The following is a 20,475-nucleotide window of genomic DNA, read 5'->3' as shown; positions in this document are numbered from 1 at the left end:
ATTTTATCCTCCAAATTCTTATTCTCTGGTGGCTTCTTTATCTTTTTTCTTCTTTAAACTCATACCCTCCTCCTCCTTCTCCTTCTTCTCCTTCTTTAGGACAATTCACTTCTTTTTATGTTAACCATACTATATTTAGCCAATCAAAAGTTCGAGGGTTAGAAAAATAGTGTCTATATACTGCCACTAAATAGGACTATAGGGGACAGAATCTCAGTTAATCCCATTCAGATTGCTTTCTGCCAGTGCTCTTGTCATGTCTACACTGCCAAAGATAGCCTCTCATTTGTCAGACTTTGTTCTGGGGTAGCAGCTCCTTTCCCTACTTTCTTTACAACTTCCACTATGAATGTACCGTCAATAGATTCTTCTAGAAGTTCTGCTTTTGGTTGAATGAGATTTTCATAAAATATTTGAGCAGTTAAAATTCTCATTTTACCATAGGGGCTTCCCTGGTGGCGCAGTGGTTGAGAGTCCGCCTGCCGATGCAGGGGACACAGGTTCGTGCCCCGGTCCGGGAGGATCCCACATGCCGCGGAGCGGCTGGGCCCGTGAGCCATGGCCGCTGAGCCTGCGCGTCCGGAGCCTGTGCTCCGCAACGGGAGAGGCCACAACAGTGAGAGGCGCACGTACCGCAAAAAAAAAAGATATACAAACATTAAAAAAAAAAAATTGTTGCGTGCAGCTGTATCTCATTTTATGATATAAAGACATCTATATTACTTTGGAAAATTCAGTTCACCCTCCCTTTTAAAAATACGTAGGAATACTTTCAGAATTAATGTTTATTTTTATTTAAATAAGCTATGAGTACATCCACACTGCTTTTAATATAAAATCATCTAATTGTGTTTTTAAATTAAATAATTATCTCATTATTTTTGTTGCTTTTTCTCTCAAATTAAGACTTCATAGAAAGCAACTGTAATATTTTAAAACATAAATCACTGTCTTTTTGATATTATAACCTGTTTTGCTCTGATGATATATTTAAATGTACAAAAAATTGGAGTATGCAACTTCTCAAGACAGCTTTTTAATAACTTGACTACTGTCTAAACAAAAGACAAAATTTGTAAAATTCTACAGCATTTCAGCTGTTTTAAATGTCTGTATTCTCTGTATGCATCAGAATTCTGCCAGAGAATAACATGTCATATTAGTTAATGTATTATCTCCTGATTACTGCAAAAAAAATTCAGCATGTAGATTCAAAACAAGCAAAACACAGGTACTGAGAAGCACTGTAGTCAAAGTAAAAAGATAGATTCCAACCTACAGCCATGAAAATGTGCACTGAATTCAAGAATTTCAGAGCCTTGAGCTGGAAGAGTCTAACATGGTGAAGAAAAGGGAAAACCAGAATCACACTGGCCGGGTTCAGGTCCTGCCTCTGCTTTTGCTAATTATAGAAGCTGGGGCAGAATTTTAAAATTTCAATTGTCGCACTGGAAACTGGACATACTAGTAGTACTTGTCTCATAGAATATTTTGCTAATTGAACCGGAAATATACTTGTAGACTGCTTAGTCTACAAACTTAAGGTCAATATGTGGTCTAGTCCATGCATTCCCAAAGGAGATGATATTGCCCCCAAGGGGACAAAAAAAGGTTCTTGGGGTGAAAAAAATCTTACACTTTTTGCATATAAAGTGTATGTATATAAAACTTACTTACACACAGTATATCTGTGGTATGAAAATGTTATAGGGGAAAAAGGGAAAATAAGAGAAAAAATGTTTACAAATGCTCCTTGGGGAGGAGATAACACAACAAAGGTGAGAAACATTGGATAGTCTCTTTATTTTACAGAAGATCAATTGCTAAACAATTTGCCCAATTTACACAGGTAGTGGTAGACTTTCAGTTTAATAGATTTTAATGATAGTATTGATATTTGGCCAACTGGCTTTTCAAAATCATACTCAAATTATTCAGAACATTGACTCCCTGACCTGCAAATCATAAAGATTTTCGAAGATATAAGTCCTTACTGCACTCTCTGCTACCCCCTTTCCAGTCCTGACCCAGTTCTTCTGAGTTGGATCTACCTTAAACCCCACTGGTTTATCCAAGTGGGAAGCTACTACTTTATAATATTGGCCTTGACATAGTGAAAAGCTATAGAAAGTAGGACTTGTAATGTATGAATAGGCCTGGGAGGAAAAGAACTTTCAACCAGTTTTGCAATGCAGGGGTTTTGGTTTGTAATTTTTCTGTTACTTCTAAAAATGTATAATGCAATTTCTCGTACAAAAGAATGAACTATTCTGCATTTAAAAATGTTTTAGGCGGTGTCTCATTCCCCTCACTACTTAGGAACCTGGTGAATCCCATGAACCTTCCTTTGAAGTCAGATTAACTTGTTCAGTCTAAAACAATTTGCAAATTTAAAGCAGTGTGTGCTAACAAGACTGTCAGGTACAGTGAGCCCTTTTCTTTCCCTTCCTTTAAAAACAGGATGGTGCGCGTATTTGTTTTAGAGAGCAATAGTTCTTTCTTGGCTCTCTTAAATAATCACCACATATTTCCCCTTTTGTGGCCCCTTAGGAATGGCTTTAAGCTTTGGAGTTTGTGATGTTCTTGGAGGACTGTGTCACCTCAGAGAACATGGATTTCCCCTTCTCGTTACCATTATTTAAAATTTCCATTGAGTTATTCCCGGGTTGAAACATCCACCTTCTACATCCACCTAAATCAGACCTTCTAAATCAGATGAAGGCCCTTCTTGCTGATGGAGTAACAGGGCATCCTGTGACCGGTACTGAAGTCTGGGAGACTTAGGTCTGCTTTCTTTTGCCACCTTCTGACCTTTCTTACCAGATCTTCCTGTTCCATGTCCCTTTCCCTGTCCCTGCTCTCTGACACATTTCTATCTCAACCACATTTTTTTTTTTTGTATTTTTAAAATATCCTTTTTCTTTCCAATTCTTGCCCAATGGACTTAGGGATGTTTTACGGTCACCTCTGTTTTTCCTCAGTTGATGGGTTGGATATGGTTGATAAGGAAAAAGAATTGGGCTAGTGATGCTATGTGTACCCAGTGGAGGGTCAGCTTTACAGCCCTCCTTCTCCAAGTTCCAAGCTGCCTTAATTGCTTCTTTGGTCATCCTTTGCTCTTTAAGAAAATCTAGGGGTGGGCTGCTTACTGTGAACTCATGGTAATAACTTAGGAATGACTTTAATCTTAAATTTTATTTTTTATAAATGTATTTATTTATTTTTATTTTCCTTTTGGCTGCATTGGGTCTTCGTTGCTGCGCGCGGGCTTTCTCTAGTTGCAGTGAGTGGGGGCTACTCTTTGTTGTGGTGCACAGGCTTCTCTTTGCTGTGGCTTCTCTTGTTGCGGAGCATGGGCTCTAGGTGCGTGGGCTTTAGTAGTTGTGGCACGTGGGCTCAGTAGTTGTGGCTTGCAGGCTCTAGAGCGCAGGCTCAGTAGTTGTGGCGCATGGGCTTAGTTGCTCCCCAGCATGTGGGATCTTCCCTGACCAGGGCTCAAACCCATGTCCCCTGCATTGGCAGGCGGATTCTTAACCACTGTGCTACCAGGGAAGTCCCTTTAATCTTAAATTTTAAGATGAAAATAATCATTATAATTTAGTTTCATCCTCTCCATCAAACTTTTAGTAATTTTTTTTTTTTTTTTTGCGGTACGCGGGCCTCTCACTGTTGTGGCCTCTCCCATTGCGGAGCACAGGCTCCGGACGTGCAGGCTCAGCGGCCATGGCTCACGGGCCCAGCCGCTCCACGGCATGTGGGATCTTCCCAGACCGGGGCTCAAACCCGTGTCCCCTGCATCGGCAGGCGGACTCTCAACCACTGCGCCACCAGCGAAGCCCCAGTAATAATTTTAAGTACGTTTCAGAATCACATCAAAAACACCCACCTTGCTCCTCATTTTCCTCTAAAACACCTACCTTTCCTGATGTTTGGCCTTTAATACTGATATTTTTAAACCTATTTTTTTCATTTTATTTCTCTTTAAGAATTTTTTAGAAGGGGACATAGTGTTCACTTATTCATTTTCCTAATTAATTATTACTAGTCTGAGAAACGATCAGAAAGAAATTTTCAAAAGAAGATGGGGTATGTATATACAATGGAATATTAGCCATAAAAAAGGATAAAATAATGCCATTTGGAGTGACATGGTTGGATCTAGTGATTGTCATACTGAGTGAAGTAAGCTAGAGAAAGACAAATATCATATGATATCACTTATATGTGGAATCTATAAAAATGGTACAAATGAACTTATTTACAAAACAGAAACAGAATCACATCTGTAGAAAGCAAACTTATGGTTACCAAGGGGGAAAGGAGGTGGGGGAAGAATAAGCTGGGAGATTGGGATTGACATATACACACTACTATATATAAAATAGATAACTAATAAAAACCGACTGTATAGCACAGGGAACTCTACTCAGTACTCTGTAATGACTATATTGGAAAAGAATCTATAAAAGAGTGAAGATATATATGTGTGCATTTAACTGATTCACTTTGCTGTACAGCAGAAACTAACACGACATTCTAAATCAAATATACTCCAATAAAATTAATTAAAAATAGAGGAACAGAGGAGAGAATATATCATAAAGAAATATATGAATATAGGTCTGACGGCTACTGTATTTCTCCCCTAATTTTGTAATTGTTGGATATTGATCTAATTACTTTCTAAAACTGAATACATACTTCATTTATTTTGTCCATTTTTATTCTGAATATTGTTTTCCATCTTTACTTATCATGTTGTTACTCTGTAGCATTAAGAAAATCACTAGTTGGTAGGTATTTTCTAATTCACTATGTGAAATGAATGAAATTTGGAAAATTTTTTGACATGTGGCCAAATTTCACATAATTCCCGCAATTAGATAATTATTTTTAGATATTACATTTATGGTACATACATCCTCCTGCCAAACTGTATTGCACAGTACTTTGCCAAGAGAGTCACAATATGGCTAAAATTAAGCTTTATTAGATATAATAGGATGAGATGGGATTTAATTCTTTAAGCTGCCTATAAGTGCTAGAAGACATATTTGCTATTATTCTAACCACGAAGTTAAAAGAATGATGTATTATTTTGCAAATTCCAGTGGCAAAAGGCAATTGAAATAATACATGAAGGCTTCTTTAAGGAAAATAGCTTTCTGGTTAAAACTGTAATATTATTTATCTTTCCCCTTCAACCGTTTGACTCCTTCAGTTTGTAGAAACCTATTTATTTCAGCAGTTAGGTGGATTGAATTTCTGCCAAGTCAGTATGCTCCCTAAATGAATATGCCAGAGGCAATACTGTTTCTCAAAAACCATTTAGAAAGCAGCATTTTTACATAAGTAGGCTCTTTCATTATTTTTGAATTAACTCTGAGCAATTGCTGTTTATATTATGATTTCCTGGACACCCTGTGGAACGAGGGGGTTCTGAGTTTTGAGTGAGAATTCCCTTTGGGATTGACAGGGCCTGCGTTGATTTGGAAAATTGAAGTGAATATAACTTTTTGGTCTAAGTTCTTTGTGAAGGCTGATGTCTTTCTGCAAATCAAATATCTTATGTAAAATCAACTGAAGATAGAATGCAGGGGTACTCAGTTACCCCTAAGAGAGAAAGCAGGCAAAATCATCCGGGTTTTAAGAGTTCCCAGGAAGTAGCATCACCTTTACTTTCTTTTCATCTCTACCTCCCTGAAAGTACTGGGAAAAAAGTCAATATGTTTGACTAATTTCTTGCCCATGATCAAGATCTTTCTTTCTGTTCTGAGGGAAAGCTGAGTTCCATTATGCCATGGCAGAATTACCTGAAACACTCGCTAAAGACTCATTTGATGTTTCATCTGATAATAGACATATTAAAAAACAAGAAAATGCCATTGGCTCCTGTGATAACATTTTTTACTCTAAGCAAACATTACTCATTTTTTAAATAAAATACAGAGGGTACCTAGTTATTAATTATAATTAACTAATTATGATGATGATGCAATTTCCATTTAATTTCTTTTTGAGGCATTAAATGGCATTGAAATTTAGATCTTACAAAATGGCCAGCAGTAGGGGTGGGGGGGTAATATACTCTTACTGAATCTTTGTCAACTTATTTCTGTGTTGATTCAAATTAGTTTGGATCAGAGCTTGATTTAGTTTCAAAGAAGGAGATGTGAAGGCACTCAGTTTTCTTTACAGTGGTGGTCACATGCTAATGATAACAACAGGCATTTTTCTTCTTAATTACAAATCATTTCGATTGAATTTGTATGTTCATCTAAAATCACTTTGTCCTTAAGGAAAATCATGAACTATGCACATTGCTAGAATTAAGAACAGTTTTTTCTTTAACATTAAATGTATCAACTCCAGCATATTCCCACCCCCTTTGTTAATTAGCATGCTGTTCATGGAGTAATTCATTATTTAAGGTGACTTTGCAGTCATTAGTAGCAGACTTGCACATTTCTTGTAAGGCAGGTCAATTTAATAATTTCTTATTGCAAATGAAAAATTCCAGGTTAGGCACCGAAATATTCAAAGCGTTAATGACTATTGCTTATGTACAATCACTTATCAGACTGTAATATATTCCCTAGCTTTAGAAAGCTACTGCTATGTAGTGATCTCAGTTGACCTGAGTTAAAAGTTACTTTGTCTCTTTAACACTTTGTGGCCATGAGAGGTCTTTATAGGGGCTAAGATTGCAGCCTACAAAACCTAAATAGCCTATAAAACCTTGGGTAATTGCTTACCTCTTCAGGCAATTGGTCAACACAGGAATGGCAGAAGGTGTCAAGGTGACATGGTCTAAGGCAGCTGGAGAAAGCTGGACCAGCATAGACCTTCACTGAACAGGTACACTGATTGCAGCAGGGATCCATTGCATTAGAGCAGACAGTTATTAGCAAATAGAAATAAAGTTGTTTCAGTCAGTATATCTAGAGAAAGGATTTCAGGTGACTAGAAAAGCAGCTTCTCTTCCCACAGACATCATGGCTGGAGTTTGGTCAAGAAGAATTGAGGGCTCAGTAGAGAGTAAACTACCCAGACCATCCAATTTGAGGTGGTTCAGGTATGGCCCCCTACCCCACCCACCTCCCAGGATAATTTTATTACATCATGAACAGCTACAAATAAAAGAACAGTTGTTTAAAGTGGAGCACATTTTGGTCTCACTACCTCCTGCTTCGTCAGGGAGGTGTGGGATGGAGCTTGAAGGAGTATTGAAGTGGCAATAAAGTAGGAGAGGAATTTGGATTTTGTTTAAAGGGTTAAACAGCCTGCAACCTTCATGAAGATCTTGGATCTGTCGCCTCCATTGTGGTCACTGTGATTCATAAACAAAATATGCTTGGTACGAATGACCTCATCTATTCTGTCTGATGCCTTCATTCCATGGCAGGAAAACCAAGAGGAACAGGTGGAGGTGAGTCAGCCACCAGGGACAAGGCTTAGGTCTTGCTCTGCCTTGGACTGGCTGAGTGAACTTGGAGAAACCACCTAAGGTCTTTGGAATTCAGTTTTTCAGTAAAATTGCTGAATTAAACTAAATTAGCTCTAAAGCTCCCCTTCTAGCTCTAAGAGTCAATAGGCGTAGCGATATCCTGTGTTCAGTTTTCTTGGGGAGTTGACTACCTAAGTGATCTGAAGCTGGTAAGTGCTTCGTGACTTACTCATGATTTATTTCTAGAACAAATGGATCCCAGGGGGCTGAAATAGAGAAAAGTTGACCCAAGCCCACTGATTCAATGCCTAAATGAAGCATCTTAGACATGTCCCTGAGACTGGAAGAATTTATTGACATGGATTAAGATCTACTGTCTTTCAAAGCAGCAGGTGCTGAAGAGGCATGAGTGCTCTGACAAATGGCCTCACTCCCACCCCTGGGCCTCCAATTATGTCACTTAGTAGCCTCCAGGGAAATCCCCCCATTCCTCACCAGCATATCATGTCTCTTCCTAATTTCATATCTTAGTACCATTAGCCCTCATGTCAAACAGTCAGTTGATAGACAGTTAAGTATTTATCAAAGGGGACCTTAGGGGACTTAACCCCTCACCTCCCAATAATCATCAACAGCCCTCCAAAAATAAGCCAAATAAACATAATATCTGTAAAAACATTGTCCTGGACACATGCAGCTTCATGTCAAGTTCCCCAGTCTCTTTCCAACTGCACTACCAACCCTAAGGCTTAACCACCTTCTGGACAGTTAAGCCATTCTGGCGCTTCTAACGAGATTTAGTTCAGACCTGCTGTGAGCCTAGGTATTGCGCTGGTGCATTGACCAGTTTCAACTGCAGGGTCCAACCTCAAGTTCAGAGATTGCGGCAGCAAGTGTCTGCTGGGTCTCGGAGCTGAGACGTTTGGGGCACCTTCTCAGCATTGATCGTCAGACACTTAAGTTCTGTCTGGTGTTACGGGGAGACAGCCATGGCAAAGGAAAGAGAAGCAGCAATAATGGCTTTCTAGTCTTATTGTTGAGGCTCGTGGACTCATGAGTGCTTAGTAGCAACTCACATTGAAAAAGAGGCTACATGAGGACAAGTGACCTTGTCTGTTTCACGACAAATCTAGCTTCAGCACCTAACACAGTGTTAACTCATGGTAAGTACTTAGCAATGGAGGTTGAATGACCGATGGTGAGGCCACATAGAGCAGTGGTTCACAGCACAGATTCTGGAACCAGACCACCTTGTTCCAGATCCTGGCTCCACTGCTTGCTAATTGGGAATGTGAGCAAGTGAGTAAGGTGTGTCTCAGTTTCCCCATTTTAAAGTAGGAATAATAATAGTATATATCTCAAAGTTATGCAGGATAAATGAACTGATGTTTATAAACAGTGCCTGGCATGCACTATAAATGTTTATTAAACAGCCAGAGTAATCAGTTGACATGCCCCCACGTCCTTTTCCATCATTACTTAGGTTTTGTTTTTGGAACTAAAGTTTGAGTTTGTGAGAACACATGCTAACCAAGCATGGGCCTGGACCGAAACACACTTCTGCCTTAAGCCCTCTGGCTGTGCAGCTTCCTATGTATACAATACTCTAAAGCATCTCTTTCCATCAATCTTGTTAAAATGCTACTTGACGTACCCTTCTCGACTGAGAGTTCCTTGAAAGCAGACACCATCCAGTAGGGCCTAATTTAAACGGGTACTCAGTGGTTTTGGAATGAATGCATGATGTACTCAGTGAATGGCTGCTTGTTGGTCTTTTACTCACTCCTGGGGAAGGAATTGCAATTGTCCTCCCCCATTTCACAGGTTTTTCTTTACCCATGGTCCATCAGTGTCATATGTACATGCACAGTCCTGGTCACTCCAACCTCCCCACCCAGCTGTTGTTATCTTCAGCACAATCTCTGATCATCACCTCTCCTCAGCCTTCCCAGGAAACCCCTTTACTTTCCCCCAATATCTGCTCTCTCTTCCCTGGCCTGTCTCTTCCACATGGCTTGACATTTGACATTTACGTTAGCAATCTTGCTTTGTTCCTGTCTTTTATTTTAAGTCAGGTCAAATCCTTTTGGTAAACTGTAAAAGAATTAGTTGCAAACAAACCGTTATTATCATTTTCCTTTGCAACCTTTTGTTTTTCCCATTCACCCTCATAGATACCTCAAGCTGCTCCACTTCTTTCCCCGATGGTTAAAACATCTTCGTGACAGTATTTTTTTGATTTTGCTCTTGCTTTGGTTTACATTCAGAGTTCTGCTGGTCACAGCTGTGATTTAGTTCGATCTGTATCTGATTCAAATCACATCTTATTGTAAAGAGTGAGGAAGTAAAGTTGATGGGGTGATTTACCTCCCTATTGTCTCATACCAGTCTCCATCTCTGAAGCACTTCTGATCTGCTTAACAGATGGAAGTGACATATAGGAAATATTTCAATCATAGTACAAGGCAACCCATAAGATAAAACCGTCTGGTCTTAAACCATTGGCTCACAAACTCTGAATTGCTCCAAAACCCGCTTAGTGTGGGATCACTCTGTGCACGTGTAGTCAGGCATTTGGCTGTTCTTTTATTGGGTCATTTTGGGATATTGCTATCCTAGCTCCTATTATGTTATAATCTCCATGAGAATCAGGAGCCCATCTTCTTCTTCATCTGTGTATTTTCATGATTCTCAGCATGGGTCTGCGCAGAGAGGACACTTGATGAGCACCACTGATGCACAGATGATTACTGCCTCCTGCCTTGACCCAGTTCTGGGCATCCTCCGGGCGCAGGTGCATACCAGGAAGGGCTGGAAGGTTCCTAGTTGGCATTTCCTGTGGCTCCGCAGACACTCTTGTGCCTCTGGGTAGGCTTTCTAATGAAACTGACTTCCAGGGACTAATTCTGCCACTGCAGATCCTGATTTTTCTTCTTCTTCTAAAAACCATTTTTCCTCCGTGTCTTCGAGAGGTCCACCCCTCAGGGGAGTAAGAGCAGTAGATTGGTTATGCTAAACACCCCACCTCGGGTTTCAGTTTTGAATTTTTCACAACAACCCAGTCATCTGTATAGTCGAGATAGACTCATCTTGGAACTTCACAAAGCCACTTAATTTTTTTAACTTCCTAACTCTAGATAATTTTTATCTAGGTTTCCAGTCCTCTTGGATTCCCAGGGAATACTCTGTCGAACAGGAAACTCAAATGAGTGCCCTTTGTCACTGTCTTTCCTTGCCTTTCCTCACCCTACATGCTAATAATGTGTAGCTAAGTAGTACATATTGGAAGAGTGTTGATAGTTTGTCTGCATATAATCTGTTTAACCATAAAGCTGATGTGAGCAAGGCAGGCACACAAATAAAGATGGGAAAAATTCTAGGGATGTTCAGAGAATGTGACTCAGGCCATTTTTTTTTTTTCCATCCATGCAGTCTCTAGACCCGTGGAAAAAACATTATGTTTGGGACCTGCCCCTTCAGCTTCTCAGCTCTGCAATATCCCTTGCTCTACAGACTGTATAGTATCTTCCTGGTCAGCCTGGGGCTTGTGCGTCCATGAAAACTGCCACGATCCTCAGGGAAGAAAAGGTGAGTGCCTTGTTTGTATGTGGTTCATTTCCTTCTAGTGCATGCTATTTATTCTGGTCACTAAATAGCCCCTTAAGTCTGCTTAGGACAGTATTTGTTTGTAAAATGTAGATAACCAGCTCAAGCCTGACAGCATTCAGTTATTAAGGAAGCATTGGAGACATTTCTGTGGACACAGAATCCTACCTTGGTTGACCTTTCAATTAGGCTCGTAGCTGGTGAAGTGACTATTACTGAAAACTGGTATAATTTAACCCTGCAAGATATTTGGTCCTGACCAAAATGTCCATAAGACACACCAAAATGTCCTTCATATTTGGTCCCGTCCAAAACATCCGTGAGCATATTCATCCCATGCCACATGATTTGATTAGGACCAAATTTCAAGGAGCTTTTGCCATGTACCAAATGTCTTATGGACATTTTGGACTGGATCAAATATCTGCTAACCATAAATTAATGATTTTTTTATATGTAATGGTTATACTGTAGAAATTAGGTACGATTTCTGTAATCATATCAAGAAACAACGGTTTTGCATATCTATTTATTATTTTCAGATTCCCAAAGGCTGAATCACATACTGAATTTGATGTTATAGTTCAAATTTTCATGAGGGGCATTTATGTGTGTTGTTTTGTATTGATGTTGTCCTCAGGCTTAAAGCGAAATCTTCAACTTTTGTGTGCTTGTTTATATTTGTTACGCTATGAGACTAGATATCAATTACAGGAAAAAAACTGTAAAATATACAAACACATGGAGGCTAAACAATACACTACTAAATAACCAAGAGATCACTGAAGAAATCAAAGAGGGATCAAAAAATACCTAGAAGCAAATGACAATGAAAACATGATGACCCAAAACCTATGGGATGCAGCAAAAGCAGTTCTAAGAGGGAAGTTTATAGCAATAAATGCTACCTTAAGAAACAAGAAAAATCTCAAATAAACAACCTAACCTTACACCTAAAGCAATTAGAGAAAGAAGAACCAAAAAAAAAAAAAAAAAACAAAGTTAGCAGAAGGAAAGAAATCATACAAATCAGATCAGAAATAAATGAAAAGGAATGAAGGAAACCATAGCTAAAATCAATAAAACTAAAAGCTGGTTCTTTGAGAAGATAAACAAAATTGATAAACCATTAGCCAGACTCATCAAGAAGAAAAGGGAGAAGACTCATATCAATAGAATTAGAAATGAAAAAGGAGAAGTAACAACTGACACTGCAGAAATACAAAAGATCATGAGAGATTACTATAAGCAACTCTATGCCAATAAAATGGACAACCTGGAAGAAGTGGATAAATTCTTAGAAAAGCACAACCTTCTGAGACTGAACCAGGAAGAAATAGAAAATTTAAACAGACAAATCACAAGCACTGAAATTGAAACTGTGATTAAAAATCTTTCAACAGGGTTTCCCTGGTGGCGCAGTGGTTGAGAGTCCGCCTGCCAATGCAGGGGACGTGGGTTCGTGCCCCAGTCTGGGAAGATCCCACATGCCGCGGCTGGGCCCGTGAGCCATGGCCACTGAGCCTGCGCGTCTGGAGCCTGTGCTCCGCAATGGGAGAGGCCACAACAGTGAGAGGCCCGCGTACTGCAAAAAAAAAAAAAAAAAATCTTTCAACAAACAAAAGCCCAGGACCAGATGGCTTCACAGGCGAACTCTATCAAACATTTAGAGAAGAGCTAACACCTATCCTTCTCAAACTCTTCCAGAATATAGCAGAGGGAGGAACACTCCCAAATGCATTCTACAAGGCCGCCATCACTCTGATACTAAAACCACACGAAGAGGTTACAAAAAAAGAAAACTACAGGCCAAAATCTCTGATGAACATAGATGCAAAAATTCTCAACAAAATACTAGCGAACAAAATCCAACAGCACATTAAAAGGATCATACACCATGATCAAGTGGGGTTTATCCCAGGAATGCAAGGATTCTTCGATATATGCAAATCAATCAATGTGATACACCATATTAACAAACCATATGATAAACTCAAAAGATGCAGAAAAAGCTTTCAACAAAATTCAACACCCATTTATGATAAAAACCCTCCAGAAAGTAGGCATTGAGGGAGCCTACCTCAACATAATAAAGGCCATATATGACAAACCCACATCCAGCATCGTTCTCAATGGTGAAAAACTGGAACCATTTCCTCTAAGATCAGGAAAAAGACAAGGTTGTCTACTCTCACCACTGTTATTCAACATAGTTTTGGAAGTTTTAGCCACAACAATCAGAGAAGAAAAAGAAACAAAAGGAATACAAATCGGAAAAGAGGAAGTAATACTGTCGCTGTTTGCAGATAACATGATACTATACATAGAGAATCCTAAAGATGCTCCCAGAAAACTACTAGAGCTAATCAATGAATTTGGTAAAGTTGCAGGATACAAAATTAATGCACAGAAATCTCTTGCATTCCTATACACTAGTGATGAAAATTCTGAAAGAGAAATTAAGGAACCCCTCCCATTTACCATTGCAACAAAAAGAATAAAATACCTAGGAATAAACCTACCTAAGGAAACAAAAGACCTTTGTGCAGAAAACTGTGAGACACTGATGAAAGAAATTAAAGGTGATACAAACATATGGAGATATATACCATGTTCTTAGATTGGAAGAATCAACATTTTGAAATTACTTATACTACCCAAAGCAATCTACAGATTCAGTGCAATCCCTATCAAACTACTACTGGCATTTTTCACAGAAATAGAACAAAACATTTCACAATTTGTATGGAAACACAAAAGACCCTGAATAACCAAAGCAATCTTGAGAAAGAAAAATGGAGCTGGAGGAATCAGGCTCCTTGACTTCAGACCATACTACCAAGCTATAGTAATCAAGACAGTATGGTAGTGGCACAAAAACAGAAATATAGATCAATGGAACAGGATAGAAAGCCCAGAGATAAACCCACACACATAAGGTCACCTTACCCTTGATAAAGGAGGAAAGAATATACAAGGGAGAGAAGACAGCCTCTTCAATAAGTGGTGCTGGGAAAACTGGACAGCTACATGTGAAAGAATAAAGGTAGAACACTCCCTAACACCATACACAAGAAAAACCCTCAAAATGCATTAAAGACCTAAATGTAAGGCCAGACATTATAAAACTCTTAGAGGAAAACATAGGCAGAACACTCTATGACATAAATTACAGCAAGATCCTTTTTGACCCACCTCCTAGTGAAATGGAAATAAAAACAAAAATAAACAAATGGGACCTAATGAAACTTCAAAGCTTTTGCACAGCAAGGGAAAACATAAACAAGACGAAAAGACAACCCTAAGAATGGGAGAAGATATTTGCAAACGAAGCAACTGACAAAGGATTAATCTCCAAAATATACAAGCAGATCATGGAGCTCAATATCAAAATAAGAAACAACCCAATCCAAAAATTGGCAGAAGACCTAAATAGACATTTCTCCAAAGAAGATATATAGATTGCCAACAAACACATGAAACGATGCTCAACATCATTAATCATTAGAGAAATGCAAATCAAATCTACAGTGAGGTATCACCTCACACCAGTCAGAATGGCCATCATCAAAAAATCTACAAACAATAAATGGGTGTGGAGAAAAGGGAACCCTCTTGCACTCTTGGTGGGAATGTAAATTGATACAGCCACTATGGAGAAAAGTATGGAGGTTCCTTAAAAAACTAAAAATACAACTGCCATACTACCCAACAATCCCACTACTGGGCATATACCCTGAGGAAACCATAATTCAAAAAGAGTCATGTACCACAATGTTCACTGCAGCACTATTTACAATAGCCAAGACATGGAAGCAACCTAAGTTTTCATCAACAGATGAATGGATAAAGAAGATGTGGCACATATATACGACGGAATATTACTCAGCCATAAAAAGAAACAAATTGAGTTATTTTTAGTGAGGTGGATGGACCTAGAGTCTGTCATACAGAGTGAAGTAAGTCAGAAAGAGAAAAACAAATACCATATGCTAACACATATATATGGAATCTAAAAATATATATATAAGGTTCTGAAGAACCTACGGAGTTCAGGACAGGAATAAAGAAGCAGAAGTAGAGAATGGACTTGAGGACATGGGGAGGGGGAAGGGTAAGCTGGGACAAAGTGAAAGAATAGCACTGACATATATACACTACCAAATGTAAAATAAATAGCTAGTGGGAAGCAGCCACATAGCACAGGGAGATCAGCTTGGTGCTCTGTTTACACTTAGAGGGGTGGGTTAGGGATGGTGGGAGGGAGATGTGGGGATCTAGGTATATGTATAGCTGACTCACTTTGTTATACCACAGAAACTAACACAACATTGTAAAGCAATTATACTCCAATAAAGATGTTAAAAAAAAAAACCCACAAAGCTCTTCAGTGGCCAAGAGACAGATACAATGGATAAAATAAAGAAATTTAAATAATCAAAAAAAAATTTTAAAAAAAAAAAAAGAAAAGAAGCCCTTGATGGGCACTGTAGTGAAAAAAAAAATATATATATATATATACACACTCCAGAAAAGATGTTAAAAAAATTTATAGGTCTGTGCAGTCCTGTTTTCTTTGGTTTGCTGTTATATACACATCTGCATCTTAAAATGTACATTTTTAGTGGCATCTTGACTTCTCTTTTATTGATCCTTTAGTTTTTTTTTTTTTTTTGATCCTTCAGTTTTTCTTGATACTGTGTTCCTTAATGGCAGTGCTAAAAGGAAATATTCATTTTACTTAGAGAAATGAGATCCAAGGACATTCCACAAGTTAGGTTGTGTTTGCTAAGCACTAATCCCTCCAGTTATCCCACGGAAAAGAAGAGCACATGGCCAAGTGCTTGCTGCTACGATACTGATGCTCTCAGCTTAATTCTACCTCCATTTGAAAACTCACGTTTCAGCACTCCCCAGAGGGCTCACAGGCACACATGGGCACGCCCAGGTTCACACACCCACGTCCCTTGGCTTTTCTCTTTATTCTGTCTCTTTTGTTCTAAGGTAGAAGAGGAGTATGTGTATTGCATCTAGGACAGAAAGACTAAATTTAAGTCTTTGGTCAAACCATAGAAATCTGAATCTCAATGGAATATGGGGGTCTATTGGAAAGCTCACGCTACTCCTGTATTAGACATGTAACCAGAATGCCCCCCAAGCCTCTTTAGCTTATAGGTACAAATAATTTCCCATTAATTCTAACACTCACGATTTGTTGTCTTGTGGTCCACACGTGTATAACTGGACTACGCAAGTCTCTTGTAGTTGTATGTGAGGCTCCCCAGGGTGACTTACCTGTTACTAGAACCAGTCCTCTCATGGTTGATGTGTGTGTCTCTGTTTTAAGGTGTCTGTCTAGAACATCATTTGAGGCTGGACCTAGGCTCCCGCAGCCACTGTGGCCATGGCTGTCCCTGCTGGCACAAAGTTACTGCATTGAGTGTTGCCTTCTTTTGCTTTCAAAGCTGGAGAACCCACACCAGGCCAAGTGGGCCCTATATTCATTGGGACACTTTTGGTTATAAGTGACAGAAGCCCAATTCCCACTGGTATAAGCCAAAATAAGGGAACTTATTAGCTCATCTAGCTAAAAATAGAAGGGGAGGTAGGGTGGCATCCCAAAGTATCAAGAGGTCAACAGAGCACAGTTTCATTCTTTATCTTCCTCTTTATAATCTTCTGTTTCTACAATCTTCTATTCTTTTTTCCTTCTATTTATAATCTATTTCTCCATCTCTTGCTTCTACTTTTCCCTTTATTAGTTTCAGTTTAAGGCATGTCCTCTCCATGGAGCAAAGACCAGGCATTCATTTTCTTTCTTTTGTTTTTTTCAACCACTAAACTTTTATTGTATATCCTTCTTGTTGGTAGATTTAGTTTTGGTTAATGCATGCCTTTTAGTGATTATTGGTGTCCTTGACAGATGGATAACAAGGCAACAACAAAATTCTGTAACTATTTGAGGCACTCTGATTTGAAACATCTATTTCTTAGAATTTGTTAACAAAAATTCAAGTATTAGATGTTGTTCTAAATCCCTTCAGTGATATAAATAATTGTCTTTTATTGCTTAAGAGGCAGTATTACATTCGAACCTTATTTTATGCAGTTGATGTTTGAGTTAAAACAAAACAAAAAATTAGACAGCCCTATATCATTGTAATTATCTAAGCTCAATTTGTAAAATCCATTTATGATTTTACTGGGGCAGACTGTAAAAATCTCTCAATTTCATAGAAACTTTCAGAGGTCAGTTAACATCAACATAGTCTGCAGATCACAAATTAGAGAATAAAGATAAAAATTTTGTTTCCTTGATTCTTAGATCCATTCTTTTCACACGTTTTGGTTTCTAGATCTAATTGTGTCACAAAATCAATAAGCACATTTTATGTGGAGGTTTTCTTTTCTCTAGAGCATTGTAATAAAATCAACATAACATCTTATAAAAGGTGATATCTTATTTTTATGGTTAATTAATTTGTATCATCTTTATTGAGATATAACTGACATATAACATTGTGTAATTTTAAGGTACACAACATGATGATTTGATATATATATGATGATTTGATATATAATCATATATATATATATATATGATTACTGCAGTGAGGTTAGTTAACATATCCATCACCTCACAGAGTTACCTTTTTTTTGTGGTAAGGACTTTTAATATTTTTCTCTCTCTGTACCCTTGTGTTCATTGACACATTACTCACAATAGTCAACATATGGAACCAGATAAAATGTCCAAAGACAGATTAATGGATAAAGAAAATGTTATACATATATATATGTATATATCTCACATATATATATTTATATCATATATATACAAAGTATATATATATATAGAGAGAGAGAGAGAGATGAATATTTTTTGGCCATAAAAATAGAAGGAAATCCTACCATTTGTGACAATATTGAGGAAGCTTGAGGGCATTATACGAAGTGGAATAAGTCAGACAGAGAGAGACAAATACTGTATAATCTCACTTTTATGTAGATTCTGAAAAACCCAAACTCATAGTCATAGAGAGTAGAATGGTGGTCGCCAGGGGCTAGGTGGTGGGAAAAATGGGGAGATGTTGATCAAAGTGTACAGACTTCCAGTTGCAAGATGAATAAGCTCTTAGGATCTAATGTACAGCATCCAATGTATAGCATGGTTAACAATACTGTATTTATACTTAAAAGTTGCTAAGAGATTAAATCTTAAAAGTTCTCACCACGCATACACATATAAGGTAATTTTTATTTTCGATGGCAAATAAAGTAGCAAGAAGTGTCTTCCTTAATAATTTCAGGAAGAGTCCTGGAATTGAATCTCACTGGCTTCTTTGTGTCACGTGTTCCTCTCTGTCCCAAACGCTCTGATTGCGGGATGTGGGGCTGAACCAGCCAGGTCCTAGGCATGTGGCCACCACTGGAGGGACAACTCCATCCAAGCCTCACAAGCTGAGAGTGGGGCGGGAGCAACTCCCTTAAGGAAATACGAGGTCCTGATCCTGCAAGAAGATAGAAGCAATGCAGGGGTCAAACGTAATAGATATTTATTAAATGCTTTGTCCCCTTTGTTCTGACCCATAGAGTCTCTGTAACAATTCAGAAAATGCTCCTTTTTCCCAATCCTGTGTTGCAGTTTTGGTCACTTGAGCCAACTTTTCACAAAACCCTTTGTGAAAAACTGCACTTTCAACTTTTATTTCTGTCTTCCTCTTCCACGTAACTCAGAACAGGTCCATGGAACTCATCGGGGAAACTCACAACATTCTGACCCTTTCATTCACCCCATTTTCCCAAGACGCTTTTATGCCAAATTACTTCATCATTGGCTTCTCTCCCTCTCTTGCATAAGTCAACTCTGACAAAGGCACCCTGGTGCATCGTTCATTAGACTTCACCTGTTGTGGGTTAAATTGTGTCCTCCAAAAAGATATGTTCAATACCAACCCCTTGGACATGTGAATATGCCCTTATTTGGAAATAGGGTTATTGCGAATGTAATCAGGTTGAGACGAGGTCGTATTGGATTGGGCTAGGCCCTATTCTAATGCCTGATATCCTTATACAAAGAGGAAAATCTGCACACAGAGCTGCACACAGAGCTACACACAGAGGATAGTGCCTTATGAAGATACAAAGACACAGAAGACAAGGAGAAGGCCATGTGAAGACAGAGGCAGACATTAGAGTGAGGCTTCTAGAGGCCAATAACTACTAGAAGCTAGGAGAGAGGCATGAAAACAGTCCTTCCCCAGAGCATTCAGAGGGAGCATGGCTCTACGGACACCTTGACCTGGGGCTTCTAGCCTCCAGAATTATGAGGCAGATTTCTGTTGTTTTACGTTACTCAGTTTGTGGTACTTTGTTTTGGTCACCCAAGGAAACTAATATACTGCCCAACTTTGTATCAACATTTAGTTTCAGCAAGGATCTAACACTTTCTAAAATGTCAAAACTGAAGTGTGGAGAAGTAAAGAAATTATCCTAAATCCCACAGTGATTTAATAATGGCCAGGCCAGGACTAAGAACTTGTGTTCCTGTCTTCTCCGTCCACTGTTCCTTCTAACACTGGCTTCCTTAATGATTTCCTCCGTAAGTCTAAAGAAGTTTGGATCAAGGCACAAGTCCAACACTGAGGCTAGCAGAGAAGCCCTCTGCCCAGAGGCCAGTGGGAACCATTATCCATGAGAGCGAATCACTGAGCCTGATGTAGGAGATATGGCGTGAGGCATGGGATTCACTTTAGCTCCAGTATGTCATCTTTGGAGAGAGAGCAAAAGTAGATTTCAGTTGTATGAGAAGGGGAGGGTATTCCAAGAACAGCTGGAGAGCACCAGGTATCTGGGATGTGTGTTTTTTGCCTTCAACAATAAATTTTTCAAAGAAAGGCTTAGCCTTTGGGGCTTGAAGGAAAGGGTAGAGACAGTAGAACTTCTTTATCTGAAGGTGGTAGTTTTGCCAGCCACCTGCAGAGTTTAGGGGCATGTTGGGATTGGTGAGAATTGCTGAGGCTAAGTGACCCGCCCTAGGAACTAAGTAATCACAGACGGGAGAGAGTATAAGCTGCAGTGATTGTTATTCAGGTCTGGGAGTTTGTAGTTTTATAAATGTCTCCCTAGAGTAGAGAGAATTTTTATTTGTAAGGTCTTACTAAAACCTGCCAGGACCACCTGCCTGTCATCCCTCTTGGGAAGAATAAAAAATAGAGTTCTCCCTCCAGGGAAATGATTCTGTACCTACAAGGAGTCCAAGCATGTTATGATGAGGCGAAATCATCTTGTTATTTCCATTGACTCGTGAGCATGAGTTCCAGGATCCTCTCAATCTAGGTCTGTCCCATGGTCCTACCGTGGTTCTTCCAGAGTCTCTGACTGTCACAAACTAAACGTAGTTGAGAATTCCACGGAGCCTG

The 20,475-nt window shown here is 39.0% G+C and overlaps 1 protein-coding gene across 1 annotated transcript in view; it reads left to right on the top strand.

The window, feature by feature from the left end:
• Positions 1-20,475, top strand: part of THSD7B (thrombospondin type 1 domain containing 7B) — a 778,062-nt gene that overhangs the window by 270,508 nt on the left and 487,079 nt on the right. Inside the window, exon 5 of the mRNA XM_060152966.1 lies at positions 10,880-11,035. Coding sequence (XP_060008949.1) covers positions 10,880-11,035 — 156 coding nt within the window. The remainder of the gene's footprint in view (positions 1-10,879; positions 11,036-20,475) is intronic.

The sequence above is a fragment of the Lagenorhynchus albirostris genome, chromosome 6 (genome assembly GCF_949774975.1).
Source record: "Lagenorhynchus albirostris chromosome 6, mLagAlb1.1, whole genome shotgun sequence".
In the NCBI taxonomy this organism is placed as follows: Eukaryota; Metazoa; Chordata; class Mammalia; order Artiodactyla; family Delphinidae; genus Lagenorhynchus; species Lagenorhynchus albirostris.
The sequence above is the reverse complement of the archived record's forward strand: the minus strand, read 5'-3'. Positions and strand labels throughout refer to the sequence as shown.